This window comes from Coffea eugenioides, chromosome 2 (assembly GCF_003713205.1).
Source record: "Coffea eugenioides isolate CCC68of chromosome 2, Ceug_1.0, whole genome shotgun sequence".
NCBI lineage: Eukaryota > Viridiplantae > Streptophyta > Magnoliopsida > Gentianales > Rubiaceae > Coffea > Coffea eugenioides.
In genome coordinates this window covers 74,106,629-74,126,395 of record NC_040036.1, presented here as the reverse complement: position 1 = coordinate 74,126,395, position 19,767 = coordinate 74,106,629, and the positions used below count along the sequence as shown (strand labels likewise).

The 19,767-nt window shown below is 33.6% G+C and overlaps 2 protein-coding genes and 2 pseudogenes across 6 annotated transcripts; 1 reads left to right on the top strand and 3 right to left on the bottom strand.

Moving 5' to 3' along the window:
• Positions 1 to 1,807: 1,807 nt before the first annotated feature.
• LOC113760241 lies at positions 1,808 to 3,097 on the bottom strand (annotated as a pseudogene).
• Positions 3,098 to 5,042: 1,945 nt separating this feature from the next.
• LOC113761446 (acetylajmalan esterase-like) lies at positions 5,043 to 8,277 on the bottom strand. 5 transcript variants are annotated; one of them, XM_027304433.1, is made up of 8 exons: positions 8,110 to 8,277; positions 7,345 to 7,470; positions 7,157 to 7,239; positions 6,727 to 6,980; positions 6,300 to 6,512; positions 6,061 to 6,209; positions 5,578 to 5,851; positions 5,043 to 5,498 (listed from the first exon to the last, which is right to left on the bottom strand). In XM_027304433.1, exons 2-8 carry the CDS (start codon positions 7,390 to 7,392, stop codon positions 5,245 to 5,247), a joined length of 1,275 nt encoding a protein of 424 aa, XP_027160234.1. In that variant the 5' UTR covers positions 7,393 to 7,470; positions 8,110 to 8,277; the 3' UTR covers positions 5,043 to 5,244. The 5 variants fall into 5 exon arrangements, with proteins under 5 accessions (XP_027160234.1, XP_027160237.1, XP_027160238.1 ...); XM_027304436.1 differs by having other exon boundaries at positions 7,345 to 7,456; XM_027304437.1 differs by having other exon boundaries at positions 8,115 to 8,277.
• A 510-nt stretch (positions 8,278 to 8,787) lies between these two features.
• On the bottom strand, positions 8,788 to 10,571 carry LOC113760992 (60S ribosomal protein L22-2-like). Its single transcript, XM_027303775.1, has 3 exons — positions 10,482 to 10,571; positions 10,154 to 10,393; positions 8,788 to 9,196 (listed from the first exon to the last, which is right to left on the bottom strand). Exons 2-3 carry the CDS (start codon positions 10,387 to 10,389, stop codon positions 9,052 to 9,054), a joined length of 381 nt encoding a protein of 126 aa, XP_027159576.1. The 5' UTR covers positions 10,390 to 10,393; positions 10,482 to 10,571; the 3' UTR covers positions 8,788 to 9,051.
• Positions 10,572 to 18,346: 7,775 nt separating this feature from the next.
• On the top strand, positions 18,347 to 19,767 carry LOC113760240 (annotated as a pseudogene).

Below are 19,767 nucleotides of genomic sequence, written 5' to 3'. Positions count from 1 at the left end.
TGCAAAATACAAAGTGCGCCCGCTGCCACGTGTAAAGATGAAGTTAATAACCAATAACAAGATGAAATTGCATGTCAGCTATACAACGACAGAAATTTGCATAGAAATTGTTGTTCGAGATGGTGTTGGACCTGCCTCAATGGAGAGTTTGGTTTAGGAGAGACAATGTTGGCAAACTAAACCAAGTCTAGAAATATTTATTTATTTATTAGTTTTATTGGAGTTAGGTTTTTGGTAGTTGTATGATTTAGGAATTTGTGTTTTATTTGGTAATTTCTCATGCAAGTGGTTTTTTTTCCAACAAGTCTGGCATTAGTTTAAACTATTTTCTTAAGAGAGTCTAGAAGAATTTGTTAGGTTTTCTATTGTGGTGTGACTTTCTTTATAGTTTGTGATTTCAATAATATTGTGAGTTAATTATTTTCTTTTCTCTCACATATATTTTGAATGTTTGTTTTATCCCTTCAATTTTATAACCCTGCACACATTATTTATTGTTATTAGAACCCTAAAATTGGGGTTCTACGTAGGATTCTACGGAAGTCCAAACATTTTGACACGAGACAGGGCTGTCCTTCTGAGTTATGCATATGAACCTATAAATTATAAGGGTATAGCATATGGGCAAGATTTTTAAGTGACGAGTTTTAGTTTACAAGTGTACTTACTTAAAGAAAAGGGTTAATTACACTTTGCCCTCTTGAAGTCAAAGTATATACACTTTGCTCCTAACCATTAACTTTTTAAGGATCAAAACTGCTAAATATTTTATATGACTAAAGTAGCTATGGGTATTAATCTTTGAGGATATACTAGAAGTGAAACTTAGTCAACAACTATTTTTTCAACTGTTGCTGAGTTCATTTGAGACAATTGGACTACGTAATTTGTCAGAAATGAGAATTAAGGTAGAAGAAGTTCGTTTTAGCAACCAAAAAGATTAGAAAAGCTGCATAGATCTAGTCTTGTTTGGATTGCAATTTTTCCTTTTCGTGGATATATTTTTCAATCATCTTTTTATCTCACATATATCAAATCGTTACAGTAATTTTTCTCCAAAAAATCCAGAAAAATACAATCCAAACAAAGCTATCGATGCTAATCGTATAGTTCCCCATTTTTACAAATTCGCACCTCATGGAGTGGTTAGAATTCTGGGAGAGTTACAAGATAAGCAAAAATCTTGTAACCCGAAACACACATATGGAAATGTTTACTTGTTCCTCGTTTTTTACTTTGTGTTTAACAAATTAAATTTCTTTATAATTATACATAAAACAATCATAATGTCTGAATATTATTTACCCTACATATTGAAACCAAACATATTCTATTTTGAAATGTTTTTTTTTTTTTCAAATAGAAGATCATATAATTCTTCGAAAGTTAACATATTCGATGTAACTGCACAAAACGTTGTCTTTTGTTTTATTTTCAAAACTGAGATGAAGCTAGCGCTTTAATTTAGTTCTTCCCTACACTATATTATTATTGATAAGGTCATTTACTGTAAAATATTATAAAATGTACAACACTAAATTAATACATTTAAGATTGCTACAGACAAATATCAAGAATTGCATTTGAAAAGACGATGCTAAGACTACAACCTGATTAACGTTCAATTTTTCCTTCAATAGGGTACATTTCTTAACGTTCATATTCCTTCAATAGAATATGGTTGGGAAAAAAGAAACTGGTAAACATCTTCCTTTCATTGTTTTAGCCAGCTTCATATATTTAGTATATGCAACGATCAGTTGCTGTTTTTCTTCTTTTTTTTTTGGTTCTGGCAAACCATGGATACTTAATGGTCGATTACATCTGGTACTTTTACTGGATACAGATCAATCCTGTCTGACCAAGCATTGGCATTGTCTGGTTTGAGCTCTGAAATGCACTTCCAAACTGCACTATTGCACTTGAATCCACTACCAAAAGCCAGCTGCCAAATCTTGTCACCCTTTTTGACTCTCCCCTTGGCCTCTAGACAGCTTAATGAATACCACGTCGATGAAGATGAGATGTTTCCGAACCTGTAAAGAGTCATTTTTGAGGCTTCAGCATCCCTCTCTGTCAATTTTAGTTTGTCCTTAATGGTATCTATTATTGCGCTTCCACCTGCATGTATGCAGAAATGATTGAAAGCCCTCTTGAAATTTGGTACAGATGGACCTCTTTTTCTAGCAGGAGCCCAGATTTTCTTCCATCTTATGTCTAGTCCATATCGAACTAGCTCCCAATAAGGCAGCACCAATGCACCTAATGTTAACAAGTTAATCCTCAGGGCATCCCCTGCAACTTGAAGTATAGCCCTTGAAAGGGAGACTCCTATGTAGCCTTCATCATCAAGGTCCTGCATCACATACTCATAAGAACCTGTCCTGGAACTGAGAGTGGTCCTGACAATTTGTTGTAATTCGTATTTCGCTTTTCGTCTGTCTGAATTTCGATTTGATAGTAGAATCTCTGCTCCTCCCATTCGAAGCATAGACTTGACTTTACCCTCGTATACATTTGCACTTACTGATTCCATGCTGAGCTGTGAAATTTTTGTGCACTTTGAGCAAGTCCTTCGCTAGGCTGATTGACAAAATCCCTGCACTGCAGCCCATGCCAGAAAGATTGAAGCTCTAAACTTGTTTATGATCATTGCAGCCAAAGAGGGGCAGGGGTTGGTGAGGCTGCAATTTGTAACGAGGAAGTCGATGCTTTTCGGATTGATCTTGTGGATGGTGAAAAGCTGTTGAACTATTGAAAACAGAACCATCTCAACTTCTTCAATTGTGGAATTTAACGAACGATCACAAGGAAGTTTATGAATTCCTGCAGGTAAGTAGGATTCATTACCAATGCCTGATCTTTCAAAAACTTTCCTCTGAAACTCAAATGTTTGTGTACCCATGCAATCCAAGTGTTCTACTGGACCAGAGATTGGAACTCGGTATGCGTCAGGTGCACGGAAACATACAAAGTCAATGAGGTAAACTCTATTTGATTTGCACAAGATGTAGATAATAAATAAAATAAGGCAGGTTACTGCCAAATATTTGAAATCTGCAAGCATCAATAATATGTAAAATTTGAAGGCTGCCATCTTTGGTTGCTTATCATAGAATTCTCAATGTTTAAGGTATTTATGCAAGGAGCTATTGTCAGTTAATTGATTTTGTGCAATGAAGAAAGTGTATTTCCTCTCAAAGAGCAGAACTGCCGGAGTATTAGAAGCTCGTGCACAATATATGGAGTGCCAACCATCCTTTCTTTCCTCTGCAAAATGGGGAATCCAATGAACTGATTCCAATTTCTTACACCTTTTGTTTGTTTATGGTCATCTGTTAGCACCTACCAGTCAATATTAATTGTGAAATCTTAAATTTCTAATAATCATGTCAAGAAATCCCTGCACACAAGTGGCCTGCTTCTTTGATTAGTCTTAATCAAGCATAAACATATAAAAATGTGGTTTCATCAGCTGCCGTACATTAGTATTCTTGTTGTTTTGAGTCTGGACGATCAGGCACCCCAGGAATGCCAGGCAGAATTGTTAGCTTACCTCTATGGCTACTGAGAAGTCACCACAAACAATTGTTGTGCTGGGGTAATCTGTCTTCAAACTCCTCCATGGCATGTTTTAAGCGCGCATCGCGTGCGATACATGGAGAAGTTGTTTAGATTGTTGCAGACAATGGTTTTCCATCATAAGAGAGAATTATATGAAAGAAACAAGTTAAAGAAGATACAAATCTATATCAGAATCAGAGACATGCATATTGAGAAGTTCCTACTTTGCCACCTTCCATACTTAGTTCAAGAATTTTTCAAAAACAGAAAATAAGCAATGCAGTAAATAACGGATTTCATTACTAAAATAGCAGTAAACAAATGAGGAAAAGAAGAGAGAAAATTCCTTGTCCAGTTGTCCTATCAGGCAGTAGAAGAGATAAGGAAAATTACAACACTTTCCAGGGGATTTTAGTGGTGCTGAGGTCTTCTGACCATGATGGTTGTTATCAACCAAACTTCAATTCCTCAGTTTGCCCTTTTTTGTTTATTTTGGTTTGTTCGATTTTCTATGTTTATGTATGTTTTTCGATTTTGTGAATCGCGGATTGATTTCCATGGATTCCATTTATGGGGCAGAGGTGGTACGGATTGGATTCAGGAATGATGAGAATGCTAGAGCAAAGGTTTTAGGACGGAGACTGGTATTGCCACTCTTCTAAATCTCATTCTTGCCATGGCCATTGTAGCCAATTTTTTCTACCCTTGTCATACACTCAAATCTGACGCACAAAGGGAAAAAAAAAAATCCAAGATTCAATAATAAGCAGCGAGCAACCCTTTATTTTAACTTTGGCATTTTTATTTGATCAAATCTGATCATTTCTGTACCCAAAACTTTCAATTCAACCAAATTCAGTCTTTCTGTAACCTATATGACCATGAAAATCATGAAGCTGCAAATTCAAGAAGACTACAAATACTGAAGTCCAAAACATCCACAGGTTGCGCATTAAGCTAAAGTAAATCTCAAATAAGATACAGAAATTGAACTAAAAAAGAGAGGCTACAGCACTTTGTCAGTGATGGTTTCGGTGGTGGCGGTTGACTCCAGTGTCAGTTACCATGAACTGAACTGCAGTAATCAACTCGTGTCCAGCATTCTATCCTTGAAATTTTTGTTACCCTCTTTATGGAGCATTTTTAAGGGCTGAATCAGGGGAGTGGAAGATGATGATTGATGATGATTTACGATGCAAAAGAATGGTTAGGCAGATGAAATAATTGTACATCCTATTCAATCTTCTTCCAAAACCTCAGCCTACCTGCATTAGTATTTTGTACTCGCGCATGGGAACAAGATTCTCAGCTCCACTGTCGATGTTTCTTGCAGAAAGGCAAAGTCATAGTCCTGAAGTACATACTATGTCCCCAGACGATGAAGATATATTTTTTAGATATTTGTTGACACCCTATTGGCCTCTACGGAAAAAAATATAAAAACCAAGAAGAAATATTATGTGGGAAAAAAAGTAAGGTAAAGTGAATAAAGTAAGCACTGAATTATGTGAAGCAAGTAATAATCAAAATTAACGAGACATGAGATAGTTTAAAGGCCAGATCCTAGCTATTCTTCAAAATGATCAAAACAAGTGTGCCCTCAAGAGGGGACCCCAAAAAGATGGAAAAGAAAAAGGCCCTTATCAGATAATCTAGCAAAACGTTGAAGAATATGAAAAATTAGAATACTGCTTGATTATTCATTCGAGCATCTAGAGCTGAAGAATGACACTTTAACTGAGGTATGATAGAGTCCAGCAAGTATGCTGTCATGTACTTGTATGCTTGTTGCGTGGAATGAACTCCATCCCAGCTTATGTACTTATCAGGTCTTGGACAAGCTTTAACTCCAGGAGTGCCACAGAACTTGCCACTAGAGCAATCATATGGCTCAGTTCCACAACAAGCTTTTTGTAAAGAATTTTCATCAAATCCTACAAGAATTATCCCAGAAACTATTCAGCAATCTTGGCTACTAACATGCTGAAGAAAAGGTTATTGTAACAAACGTACCTAGACTTCGGGCATTGGACAGGAGTGACAAATAGGCATTGTAGTAGTCACCATAGACAATGACAACTTTGGGATAATCTTTCTTCAATTTCTTGATGGATGCTTTTAGAAGCTGATTGTGAATCTCGGCGAAGTTGTTCAAGTCTTTCAGACAATGATGTTCATCATATGCTGCTGTGTCGTTTGTCTGAAAGTAAGCAAGATAAACTGGAATACAACCTATTGGGAAGTTTCCTGGGACAATAATTCGAGTTGCCCCAAAATCAATGACTCTCTGAAACAGAAAAATTTTATTAGGATCAAAACTGTGTTATCAGTGTTTCTTTACCCCAGTGCAAGTGTCTAGAATTCAAGCATTTAACCTGACTTGAACAAGTGAAATAGGTAATCTTTTGAATGTCTAGTTGAAACTGCTACCAGGGGAATTTACGAATTTTGAATGAGTTAAAGGACATACCAAATTAAAAGAGGGAAAAAACTGACCTTGATAGCATTGGTAATACTTTGGACGACTTCTGGGACTAAGGAGGTTAACTCATTCATGCTTCTTCCTTCGAGGAATGGCACATTATAATCGTTACCACCAATCTCTCCAACGAAGAAAAGAGATTTTTCAAGCATCTTACGGCATCCTGGATCAAAAATTAAGAATAGAAACTTAGGATAATCACTTTTAACACGTTAGCTATAAGTTCCTGGCTGGTAAAGATTGTTTTGCAAACCTTCTTTGGTATGGCAAATAGAGGCGAAATGAGAGGACATCCAGTCCAACTGTACACTAAGTGAACTGTTGGATATTGGATTGGTAATATCTTTAGCTTCCAACACCTCTTTTGGTAAAGCAGTACTGCCGGCAACAGCAAAATTTACCCCAGCGGTGAAGTTTCCATCCTCTTTCATGGAGGGTTCGAGGTATGGGAGACCAGATGCCAATGCTGTAAAATAAAATTTGTGATCCTCATCACTAGGTATTATTAGGCATGCAAAACTGATAGATTGAACTTCGAAAACCGACAAAAGAGGAAATTCATGTTGCAAGAATTACATTTTTCATTGATAAAGTAAAAAAACTAAATACGCATAACTGAAAGAAATTATTCAGCTAAGAAAGAAACGGGAATAAAAAAATTAGTTCGAATAACTACATACCGATGTAGTCGATCATAAGAAGGCCATCAGAACATCGACCAGTAGGAAATCCAAAGGTTGTTTCTCCGTAAGGAAGATGGGCGAAAGGATAACCACTGCCGAAGGGACTCTCTCGAACAAGATTTCCTGTATCAGCTATTGAGTCCCCTAGCTGATATATTTTATTGAAATGACATGCTTTCTCCAATGGCCGTACTGTTCCGATATTGTCAGCAGCAATTTTGAAACTATAATTTCCTAGTTTTCTTGAGTTCCTAGTACGAGGATGAAAAAGAAGCTGATACAAATGAACGATATATATATATATATATATATATGATCTAAAATCTAAGCTACCGAAACCAATGATTTGCTTATCCATGGGGTTCAATCAAATCAAATTCCCACTTACCATAAAGAGTCTTAGACATATTGTATGAGCAGCACTTACATAAAGATTCCTATCTTCTCTGAAGAAGTGTAAATGAGCAGTATACAACAAATGACACAATAGCTCCAAAATGTCTTCTTGCCCTGTTAATAGAAAACATCCCAAAGAAGAGAAAAAAAAAAAAAAAAAAAAACCAGTAAAGATCTATTTGATCGTATCTGCTTAAAGTTTGAGATTGGTGATCTTACATTTTGTCCATTACCATCAGATGGTGTCCACACATGAGATCCGTCCATCTTTAAGTTCTCACAAGTTATGCTTGCTTACTGAACACTCTCATCAATCTCTCAATTTCACAGTCTGTCAAACAGAATCTGTTGGTCAAACAAGTATTGCAAACAAGTCAGATTACTGATCTTGCAGAGATTATTAAAACCAAAGACTACTAAGCCCTGCCCCGGGGGGTGGAACGCAGGAGAGAGTGTAAGTTAGAGATACCAGATTCGAGACCTCCCGCCTACATTTATACTTGAAAAAAAAGAAGAAGAAGAAGACTACTCAGCCAGCTGGTAAGATGGCGAAGGGGACTAATAGTATTTCAATTTTTTCAGCCATTGTAGTGATTTCTGTTGAGTTTAGTAGATGAGTTCCAAAAATAAGACATCTAAAGACAGCAAACGAGCCATTAACAAAACCCAGAAGTCTCTCTAGACGTTAATAACCAGAAATGTAAAACATTTCCTCTTTCCAAGCTTAGTTCCTACTTCCAAAAGCATTTGATAAACACAAGGATTTACACAACTAGGGGTGAAAACGTTTAACGAAATTCACTTTTTTACCACTTATAATAGCCATCAAACAATCACAAGGATTGCAAATAAATCACCAAGGAAATCGAGGAGGGTAAAATGCAGGTAGACTAAGAAACAAAAGCCCAAAACATCCACAGGCTGCACATGAATTCTTAAACATTTCAAATCAGAAACACGAATTATGCTTAAAGGAAAGCCTACACCACTTTCTGACGAACTGCAGTACTCAACTCTTCTCCAATGTCTTGTTCTTCTTCTTGAAATTTTGGCTACCCTTTCTTGGAGTCTTTAACGGAGAATAGAAGTAGTCTAAAATAAAAGGTATGATCGTGTTAACAAAAAATGGAAAGGAAGATGACAATGTTGAAGAGTCAACGATGCACGCAGATTATTGGTGTGGATCCGATGATGACATTATTGGTGCGGGTCCGATGATGATTATGTGAGGTTGAACAGTATAAAAAAGCTACCACCAACCAACAAAAGGTTAATCTTACATTTCTCCATTGAGGTATGACATACTTGCATGAACTCATAGACTAGTCCCGTCTTTTTATTGTTAGGAAAATGTGATGGTCTTGTGAATATCGGGAATTAATATCATGTGTTTTTCCTTGTGAGAAAAAAAATATTCCCCTCCGCCAATTTTACATCTTTCAACACCATTAGCAGGAAAAAAGACAAAAGCATACCAATCTTCTCCGCATCAGCAAAGGTGTACACAAAAGCAGTTCATGAACTTTACCCACATAATAACTTTACATACTCCTACTAGCTTGGTATTGTGTCCGGTGCAACATTTGTCACAGTACTAGTTATCCATGACAGTCACTCCATCAGCAAATGCTGTTTTACTGAACAAGTCCAGAATCAAGCCAGTGATCTAGACATCAGTAATGTTATCAACATAAGTGCATACGAGTGTGAGCTTTGCAAAAACCAATTTCAGTACAGTTTCTAATCTGATATGATTGTGTCTCTCATTCAGGTTTCCCAAAGGGGAAAGAACAAAATTTGCAGGATTTCAAATTTCACATACGTAACTCGAAAATATTGTCACTGAAAGAAACAATAGCCAGAGTAAAGCTACAGACTACGCAAATTGACAAGGCTGACTCTTGGATAAATGATCTATCCTCCTAATCAATCTTCTTCCTCAGCTTCATTTTCAGCAATGTTGAAGTATCTCAACTCATACACACTCCGATCCTTGTTGGAAGCAATCACCCGGAGCCAATCACGCACATTGTTCTTCTTTAGGTACTTCTTTGTCAAGTACTTCAAATACCTGAGCCACAGAAACAAACGACCAACCTATAAGTAAAGCTTAACTTTAGAGCACAAAATTTTGATGAAAGGATCCTCTAGCTGAGGAAACTGTCTACAAGAAACGGCACATGAAAACCATCAGTTTAGAGAAGTCCCAAGGGCCAATCAGAAAACAAATTGTCTCAAGAAATAATAGTACAGAACCACAGATTCCCACAGCTTTCTCTTCCTGAGCCGAAAAAAAAAAAGACTCGTACATCCAGCACCTCTCTCCACTTCCGAGTGATACCATATATAAGAGTCACAAAACAAGCACCATTGTCATCCAGTTTCACATTAAGTAAACTGGAGAAGAATTTTTAATCACAGAAGACTATTCAGTCATCAAGAAAACTTAGAACATGTTAGGTGGATTTTTTGTATTTTCATTTTTCCGTGAAATTAGAAAAATTGGGGGGGGGGGGGTGTGTGTGTGTGTGTTGCGGTGGAGATTTTTGCAGGGTGTCGAAATGGTCTCATTATCATACCAATCCGTCCCTCCTAAGAAACTTTCTACGACAACCACAAAAGTTTAATCCAGTATTGTCAAAATCCAATATTAATACCAGACCTGCTCAACTAAAAATATAAAAGATCAACTAAATAAAATAATCAAATGATTAGGTCCCATAGGCTCAGACCTGCTCAAATCAACTGAAATATTAAAATGCTGGTCTCTCAAGGACACATCCAAAACTAAAATAGCAAGAATAGATCAGGCTCATCCAGAGCACAAAGCAGATAAAACCAAAATGTCCATCCAGAATAAGAAGCAAATACTAACTTAAAATTCGAATCAAATGAGTGGCAACGGCGACTTCAAAGAATCAGTAGCAGATATCAAAATGGCATACAAATAGAAGCCAGACCCATTATAAGATTCAATAGAAAGAAAAAGGGAGAATTTCATCAAAGAAAAATAAGCGAAAAATTTTACCTCTTGGAGAAGCTGGACTCAGTGGTGACTGTAATCTTAGTCTTATCACGAGCAACGGTGACGGAATCTCCAAGAGCGCCGGCCTTCCCGCCGACCTTGATACGCTCTTGAAGGTACTTTTCCAGTGAGGAAATGTCCATGATCTTATCCTCCACCGGCTTCGAACAATCAATCACGAACGTCGATCCTTTCTTCTTCCCTCCCTTGAGGGCGGCACCACCGCTTCCTTTACTCATTTTCCTTTATCCCACAAACACAAAATGGTGAAAAATTATTAATCAGAAAGATGAACATAAAAGTAGATTAATAGAATTTTTGGGGCAATTACCTGATTTGGTATTCTGTAACGGAGGAGAAAAGCAGAAGGAGACGCAGCGGCGAAGGAGACAGGGAAATGGACTAGGGTTTTCGATGGAGGGTTTATATAGGGTATACCTGGCAATTGGCGGGTTGGACGGGTTTTGGGTGAATTAATATTGGGTTAAATAAATTATATGCAACTCGCCTAACTTTAAATTGGATTGAATCATATTGAATTATCTCAAACACATGACCCAAATATGACCCAACATATTAATTAATACATTTTAATACAAAAACTTTTTCACATACATTTTAACATACAAAAATGATTTTTTTCACACATATAAACACATTTTCACATACATAAATGTATTTTCACACACATTCACTTCTTAAATTCCTTGAAAACACATTATAAATAGAATAATATTTTATATTGTTTATATTGTGAATTTTAGATAATAAATTGTACATTTAAATAGATTAGCTAAAAAAATTGTTTACTTTATACTTTTTAATACTACTAATTGATTGAAACTTATTAAATGACCGGAGACATTACTGTATTTTGGTTTTTGGACTCGGTAATTAAGAGGGAAAATTAATTGTCTTGCTGATTCCAAACTTCTCATGAAGTTGAAGATTGGAGGTATTTGCTTCAGACGAAATGAAATCGTTGAACTAGCCATGCCCAAGTTGCCATAATTAATTAAAACAAAATAGAATCTGCAAGTCAACTATATTGATTCAAAGTTAATATCATGATCTATATACATATAATATATATTAGAAGGTATTTTTTTATAGATATAGTTAGATAATTCATCACCTGATTAATTAGAATCATCTAGGATCATACTTGATGCTATGGTCATATTAATCTTTCAGAATTACCACCTTTTAGAATTACTACAGCTCTGATATAAAGCAGAAAATATTTATATACTTGTAAAACCGGTATTGGTCCCCAAAAAATTGTTAAGGAAAATCCCAAACTTTTTAAGAAATAAATAAGAGGAGAATTCATGAACTATTCTGACATTTTTACCACATCGGGATCGCATTATTTTGAAGAGTAAATCTTTCTTACACTAACGGTGTATACACTATCATCGTTAGATTCATGACATGTGTGCAAAAGTTGAATTTCAAATTCAAATTTTGCATAGTTGTCAATCATCTAACGCTGATAGTGTATACACTGTCAGTGTAGGAAAGATTAATCCTATTTTGAATTATTGAAAAATTAGGCTGATACAAAGTAAGCTTTTGTTTGTTAATTTGAAGAATCCGAAATTATATAATGCTAAAAGGTTAAAAAAGAAATTTGTACAATATTATACGTACACGAAATATTAACAAACAAAAGCAAGTAGCAACTTGAGAACAATCAAAAAAAAAGGGAGGGAGGAAAACAACATACTCTTAAATGGCATAATAAATTATTATAAAAGTTGAGCAAATTTAACTGCTGTTATAAAAGTAAAATAAACATGACCTTTTATTTCAAGTTTCTGTTTTCTTTTAAATAAAAATTTTAAAAATTGATTAATATATATATATATATATATTAGAATTTTGAATACAAATTAATGAATGAATTATTAACACATGTCCAAATGCAAATAGTTGGACATATGTATATTGAATCTTGTATTTATTATTTTGAATTACTTTTAAACAAGTTGGGAATTGGGTACCCAAATAAAAAACCCAACCCGTCCAGGGAATAAATTGGGTTGTTCTTACTCAACCCAACAAAATCTATAATCCAATTGACCTAACCCATCATTTAAAATTAATGGGCGGATTGGGCGGGTTGTTAGATTTTGAGTTTTTTTGCCAGCTCTAATATAGGGCCTTGGGTGGATTATTGATTGGGCCGATTAAACCAAAAAAAGGGCTAATTTCACATACCTCCCTGAGGTTTTTAACAATTGCAAAAAACTCTCCTTAATTTCTAAAAATTACACCTACCTCCTATTTTTTTACTATTTAAGTAACATTTTAGACCCAAAAGGCTATACTTTTTGAAAAAATTCCTATAATGCCCTTGAGTTATAATTTACAACAAAAATGTAAAGGAAAAAAATGGTTTACAGTCTCTATTTCATTTATATTTATTTCCTACCACTATTACCTAATTATCAACATCCAAATCACTACTAAATAAACACTTATCGTTATTCTAATGTTCCTCTTTTACCTAAAAAATTTTTATGTAGACCATTGTATCAACTATAAATGTTGTATCATCTAGCCAAAAAATTTACCTACAATTTCATCACAATATCAGATTTTACTTAATATACTACAATATTCATCAATATTCCTAAATTTCAATTCCATGGCTGTCACCTTTTTAATACAAAATAATCTAAACCATCACTACTAATATCAATATCCAATATATTCCATTGGCACAGAGTTCAAAATCAATCAAATTCTCTCTATAGGAATAATATCAATAATTGTAAACAAAAAAATAGAAACACAATACAAATATAAATATATACCAAGAATACTTTTTTTCATGATAACCATAACAGTATAACCTATATTTAGTTCATATTCCACTTCTTATCCTTAATTTTTATTTTTTTATCACTGTCACTACAATTTGTTAATGAAATTAACACTCAATTTAATTTGATAATGAAAAACTCCATTTAATTTGATAATGAAATTAACACTCAATTTGTCATTTGACAATTTCAATTTGTAAATACCTATCAAAAATTGGAAACAAAAATGGGCGCAAGGAAACTGTTTACTAATAATGGAAAATCGAGGATTGGGAATACATACCAAGATAAATAAGTATTGGTGATTTAATGTGTATGGTGATTTTATTAGTAGCAATTGCCAACAGTATACATTTGGTTGATAATAATAAATAAATGAATTTGAAAGAAAAATAGATATATGAGAAAGAGAATAGTTAGTTAAATAGAAAATACTGTGTTTTGAATTATTGATTAATAATAGATGAGAGAGTTTTAATATTTGATAAAGTTTTTCAACAAGTTGACAATTAATAAAGGGCATTATTGTATTATTATCACAATAAGGGAGGTCTCTGTCATTATGTGAACCTCAAGGGAGCCGAGTGAAATTGTCGAAAACTTCAGGGGAGGTTTCTAAAATTATTCCAAAAAAACAAAAACATGAATGGAGGTGTTTTTGTATTACTGGGCTTTGAGTCTCATCGAAAAAATAGCACCAGACGAAGCATTGTCAACTCGAAGAGAGAAGCAGAAGAAGACGCAGCGACGAAGAAGAAAGGGAAATGGAGTAGGGTTTTTGACGGAGAGTTTATATAGGGCTTTGTGTGGATTATTGATTGGGCCGCTTTTCATGTGGGATTAAAAAAAGGGTTAATTTCACATATCTCCCCTAAGGTTTTTAACAATTGAGGAAAACTCCCCTCAATTTCTAAAAATTACACCTACCTCCCCTATTTTCCCTATTTAAGTAACATTCTAGACCCACAGGGCTATACTTTTTTCTAAAATTCCTATAATGCTCTTGAATTATAATTCACAACAAAAATGTAAAGGAAAAAATGATTTACAGTCTCTATTTCATTTATATTTATTTCCTACCACTATTACCTACTTATCAACATTCAAATCACCACTAACTAAACACTTATCTTTGTTCTAATGTTCCTATTTTACTTAAAAAATTTTGATGCAGACTATTGTATCAACTTTAAATGCTACATCATATACCCAAAAATTTACCTACAATTTCATAACAATATCAGATTTTACTTAATATACTACAATATTCATCAATATCCCTAAATTTCAATTACATGGCTGCCACCTTTTTAATACAAAATAATCTAAATCATCACTACTAATATCAATATCCAATATATTCTATTGGTACAAAATTCAAAATCAATCAAATTCTCTCTAAAGGAATAATATCAATAATTGTAAATAAAAAATAGAAACACAATGCAGTTATAAATATCTATCAAGAACATTTTTTTATGATAACCATAACAATATAACCTATTTTTAGTTCCTATTCCATTTCTTATCCTTAATTTTTATTTTTTTATCACTGTTACTATCTTCATCTCCATCTAATTTGACAATGAAATTAACACTCAAATTGTCATTTGATAATTTCAATTTGCTAATACCTATCAAAAATTGGAAACAAAAATGGGTGCAAGGAAACTATTTACTAATAATGGAAAATCGAGGATTGGGAAAGATATATAAGCATTGGTGGTTTAATGTGCATGGTGATTTTATTAGTAGCGATAGTACACATTTAGTTGATAATAATAAATAAATGAGTTTGAAAGAAAAATAGATATATGAGAAAGAGAATAGGTAGTTAAATATAAAAGACTGTGGTTTGAATTATTGGTTAATAGTAGATGAGAGAGTTTTAATATTTGATAGAGTTTTCAATGAGTTGACAATTAATAAATGACATTATTGTCTTTTTATCATAACAAGGAAGGTCTCTATAATTATGTAAACCTTAAGGGAGTCGAATAAAATTATCGAAAACCTTAGGGGAGGTTTTTGAAATTATCCCAAAAAAAAAACATTAATGGAGGTGTTTTGTATTAGTGGGCTTTGAGGTCCAATTCTTAGTTGAAGGCCCTTTTGAGTGTCATTGTAAAAATAGCACCAGACGAAGCATAGTGTAACTTCTAACCAATTTTGGGCTTGTTCTCAATTTAATTATTTTAAATGATTATATATTTTAATTTTGGATAATAAGTTTTTGCTGTTTTTACTTTCTAATTATGGACTTTTTTAATAATCAAAAAAATTAAAATCTATAATCAGCTGAAGAGTAACTTTTGTTGATTTTGATTATTTTCTACAATCAATTTTTGTAATTAAATTTTGTAAAATTTAAAGCAAATGAAAACAAGGTCTTAAATATTCAACTTACTTTTAGACCGAGATGAATTGAGGAAATTATTACATCAACTAACTAATTCTGTTGAATTAAATTTTATCTTTCCTATATTTTCAAAATTGAATAGAAAAGCAAGAACACAAATTTCAAAAAAAAAAATCAAGCCAATATTTTGATTAATGTTTGTTTTATGGTTGACCTAGCATTGTTGGTTCTCTGTTTTTCGTATTCTTTTTTATTTTTATATAACAATTCAAAATTACGATCAATTGAATCCACATTATAAAGAGAGAAATAATTAACATGGTCTGATCTAGGTACTAGAGTCGTAATTCGAATGGATTTGAACCCTTGATTTTGGCAGCCGGCCATTGGATAGTTGGGTTAATCAGATAGTTAGTATTGATAACTAGCTTTAATGAGCACCTTTTCAAGTTTCTTATTTCCTCTAGGTAAATATTATTATATCAGATTAATATGTTTGATGTTACCTCAAAAGTCAAAAAAATTATTGAGGACAATGTCCAATGGAAAAGAAACAAAAAAAAAAGAGTTGTGAAAGGTTCCATAACCATGTATAGTTATTCAAGTATATATATAAAAAAAAGGGTAAAAAATAAAAAAAAACTCCTGTGGTAAACCTAATATACAGAAAAAAACTCCCCATGGTTTCAAAATATACAACACAACCCCTCATATTTTGAAAGTAAATTGTAAAGATGACGGAATCCGTTAAACTTAACGGAAATGGACGAAATGACCAAAATGGCATGATATAATTAAGCAAAAGACAACTCAAAAAAATCATTTATTTTATTCTCTAAATATAGGACTGTCAATGGGGTTGGGCCAACTCGAGCTCGGCTCGTTCGGCCGGACAAAAAACCCGATGAGCCCAACATTTTAGTGAGCCGGTCTGACTTTGAGCCTAAAAATTAAACCCGAATTAAATATGAGCCGAGTTTGGGTCCTATTAGGCTCAAACCCGATATAGGTCCGGCCCTTTAATTATCTATATATATATATATAATATTTATATTTTGATATTATGTATAATTATATATCCAAATATATTATTATTAAATACTAAATATATATATATTACAAAATATAAAAATACATCTAAAGACTCTTCCATGAGCTTTCTTGAGAGCCAATATTAGTGATGTATAATTGAATCTCTAACTTTTCTTATTGGTTGAATGAATAAATTTTTGTGTTGGTATAATATTTGTTGATTTCTTTTTGATCTACAAACACAAATCATCAAGCATGTTTGGATTCAAATCACAAGATTATAAAAAAAATTTCAAATTTTAAAGATTTATTGGCTTATGATCGCATGTTTTATTACTATTTTTCATGCATTTTGAACGAAATATAAATATTGTTGAAAAAGTTTTGGTTTATATACTTTTTAAGAACTATTATTTGTTCATGTTTAGTTTTAATATTACAGTCTTGTAAATGTTAAATTAGTTTTAAAACTTAATAGTTATAGTAATTATATTAAGAAAATTAAGGAGTAATAAGTGAACTTGGGTTAAACTCGATTAAGGCTCATAACCCGAATATTATGTGAGATGAGTATGAGATTCATATTTATGAACCCGAAACTCATAGCCCGAAACCTGAAAATGTTCCAAATTAAATGAGTTGAGCTTGACCTTATGAAAGCCCGGCTCATTAGGCCGATTGACAGGCTTATCTAAATAGAGAGAATTGAGGGTTAAGGGATAGAATAGGTATATTTGATAAAAATTAGGTATAATTTTTTTTTTTAAAATTCCAATAAGTCATTTGACTCATTTCCGTTAAGTTTAACGGATTCCGTCACCTTTACAATTTAGTTCAAAGTATGAGGTGTTGTATTGTATATTTTGAAACCATAGGAATTTTTTTTGTGTATTAGACTTACCACAGGAGGCTTTTTTGTTTTTTACCAAAAAAAAAAAAAAAAACAACCTGGCAAAAGATATCAAGAAGACCTGCATTTGGTTTAAATATTGAGACATTTTTACCCCCCGTAAAATTATCTTAATTGTAGACAAAAATCAGGTACGTGAAAATACGAGATTATGTAACTAGTTATTTTTACCAATGAATTTGGGCCTATGAACTTGGACGAAATTCCATCTAAAAAGCTTTCCCCTCAACCCAAAAGTATTTAATATTCAACTGTACGAGAGGGTTGTAAGTAGAAAGTTTTCAATTTAAAATTTTTCACTTAAATTAAAAAAAAGATTTAAAACTTTCCATTTACATAAAAAAAAGGATAGTATGATACAAATGAAGGAAAAATTCAAAAAATTTTCTCAAACAATCTGAAACGGATAAGCAAGTATGTTTGGTTAGCAAGATTTGCAAAAAAAAAAAAAAAAAAAAAAAAATCAAATTTTTTTCTACTTATATCATAAACATAATTATCAATCACATTTTTATCTCGCATATATCACATCATACAAAGTGCTACAATAATTATTTCCAATAAATATATCAAATAACCTCCTACCCAAACACACTGTCAATAAACTACTTCTAAACAACTCCTTGAATGTAAAGTTATGAATTTGAAAAAACAAAAAAAAAAAAGCAACGTAAGAGTAATTTTGCATAAATAGCATAATATGTTAATCCAAAGAAATTATGGTACATGTAGTTACATACTACAAAAATTTGTAACTGCCCTCGCTTTGCACTTATATTTTCGACAAAGGTGAATTGGTAAAAAGAATATGTTACTTTAGTAACTGCATTCACTTCAAACTTCAAAAATGATTTTCTTCCAAAAAAAAAAAGGTTTTCTAGGGGATAAAAGAATGGTGGAATAATTGATGTTTTTTTTATTAATTTCTCAAATGGAAATTTACATGATTCATATTATTTCTGGACGATGATCCATGCTATATACAGAAAAAATGCTCTACTCCTACTTGTATAAAGTCCAAGAAGTTGCAAGTTTTATGAGCAGAATTGTCTTCACTTACATCAATGGCTCTCCATTCATCATTTCTCTTTTACACTTTCTTGTTCTTAACGTTGATGTCTAGCCATTTTGATATTTCATTCTCCTCTCGAGTTGAGCAGCTTCAAGTTTCCAGAAGTGACATTGAGTCGTTGCAATTCGCACAGAATCTGGAATTCTTGCAAGAAGAATGGTTCTTGTGGGGTGCCTTGGGACATGGACTTGATGGATTCAGGGTTTATAGATTTTTGTTTGACGTGATTTCTTGTTGGTCGGATCATTGACACACTGAGTGGGTTTCGTAATATTCAAGAGAAGGAAATAGCCAAATAGGCCAATATTCAAGAGAAGGAAATAGCCAAATAGGTTTCAGAGTAGGATTGGGTTAATGAAATCGCATGGTTTGTTACATGTGTCAAATTTTTAGGATGAGACCCAACAATAGGCTCCTTAAGGGGGTTGAGGATCAGATGCGCTGCTCCTATTGGTGTCCTAAAAGCAAATTTGGACAAGCTCACACAAAGTATTGCAACCGTTTGGTTATCAGGGAGTTGGTCATCTAAGGTTGATAATTTACTACATATTCAAAATTAAGTTCTCTTTCCTTTTTTTAAGACCTTAAAAAAGTTCATTAACCTGGATTTCTTTCTTCATTACCTAACTGTTTTTTTGTGCTTATAATTGCGTAGAGCTCTTCAAGACGCTGTAGGTTTTGATCCCAAGACCTCAGATTGATCTAAGTGCTGAACTCTTCTCAAAGATCATTGATGCAGCATTTGGATCCTCCATTCTCGATCCTCCATTCAACCCTTACGAGAACAGCCTGAGTTTCTTTATGGCCACTTATGCAGTTCCATACATTGAACTGACAGGATATGTTGGCATAAACCCTCTCCTCAAGACTTACCGTAGTAAGCGCGCAAGTCTATAAACTTGTTAGCACAAAAAATCACGCAGCAGAAGGACATCTAACACAAAAGTATCAGGTTATGAACCAATCGCGCGCGTCAATTAATTTCCAATATTGAAGTGAGCTCGAGGTCAATTTATTAATGCTTGATTTACAGGTTTCAGCAGCATTATTGGGTGTTGAAGCAGGCCAAGATGCCCGTTATCAGGCTATATCTCTACCAACGGGCAGATCAAGTGGTGGAACTATACCAACACAAGGTAGCTGATTTTACAACTCGCATTTCCAATGTCAAAAACCTCTTGGCTAAGGGTGGCAACAAGGATGAAGGCATCCATGTCCACCCAAATCTCGGCGCAGAAAATCAGACCTCAAGCAATGTCCTATCTGCGAATTATTACTCCACCTCATACAAACGCTCTCCAGCAGAGACATTAAGGATTGTTTATGTTACCGGTAATGAGGGATCCCCTGGTGGATTTCCTGCCCAAGGGAGCTAATGGAAGGATAGCTCAAGCACTTCTCAAGAATAAATGA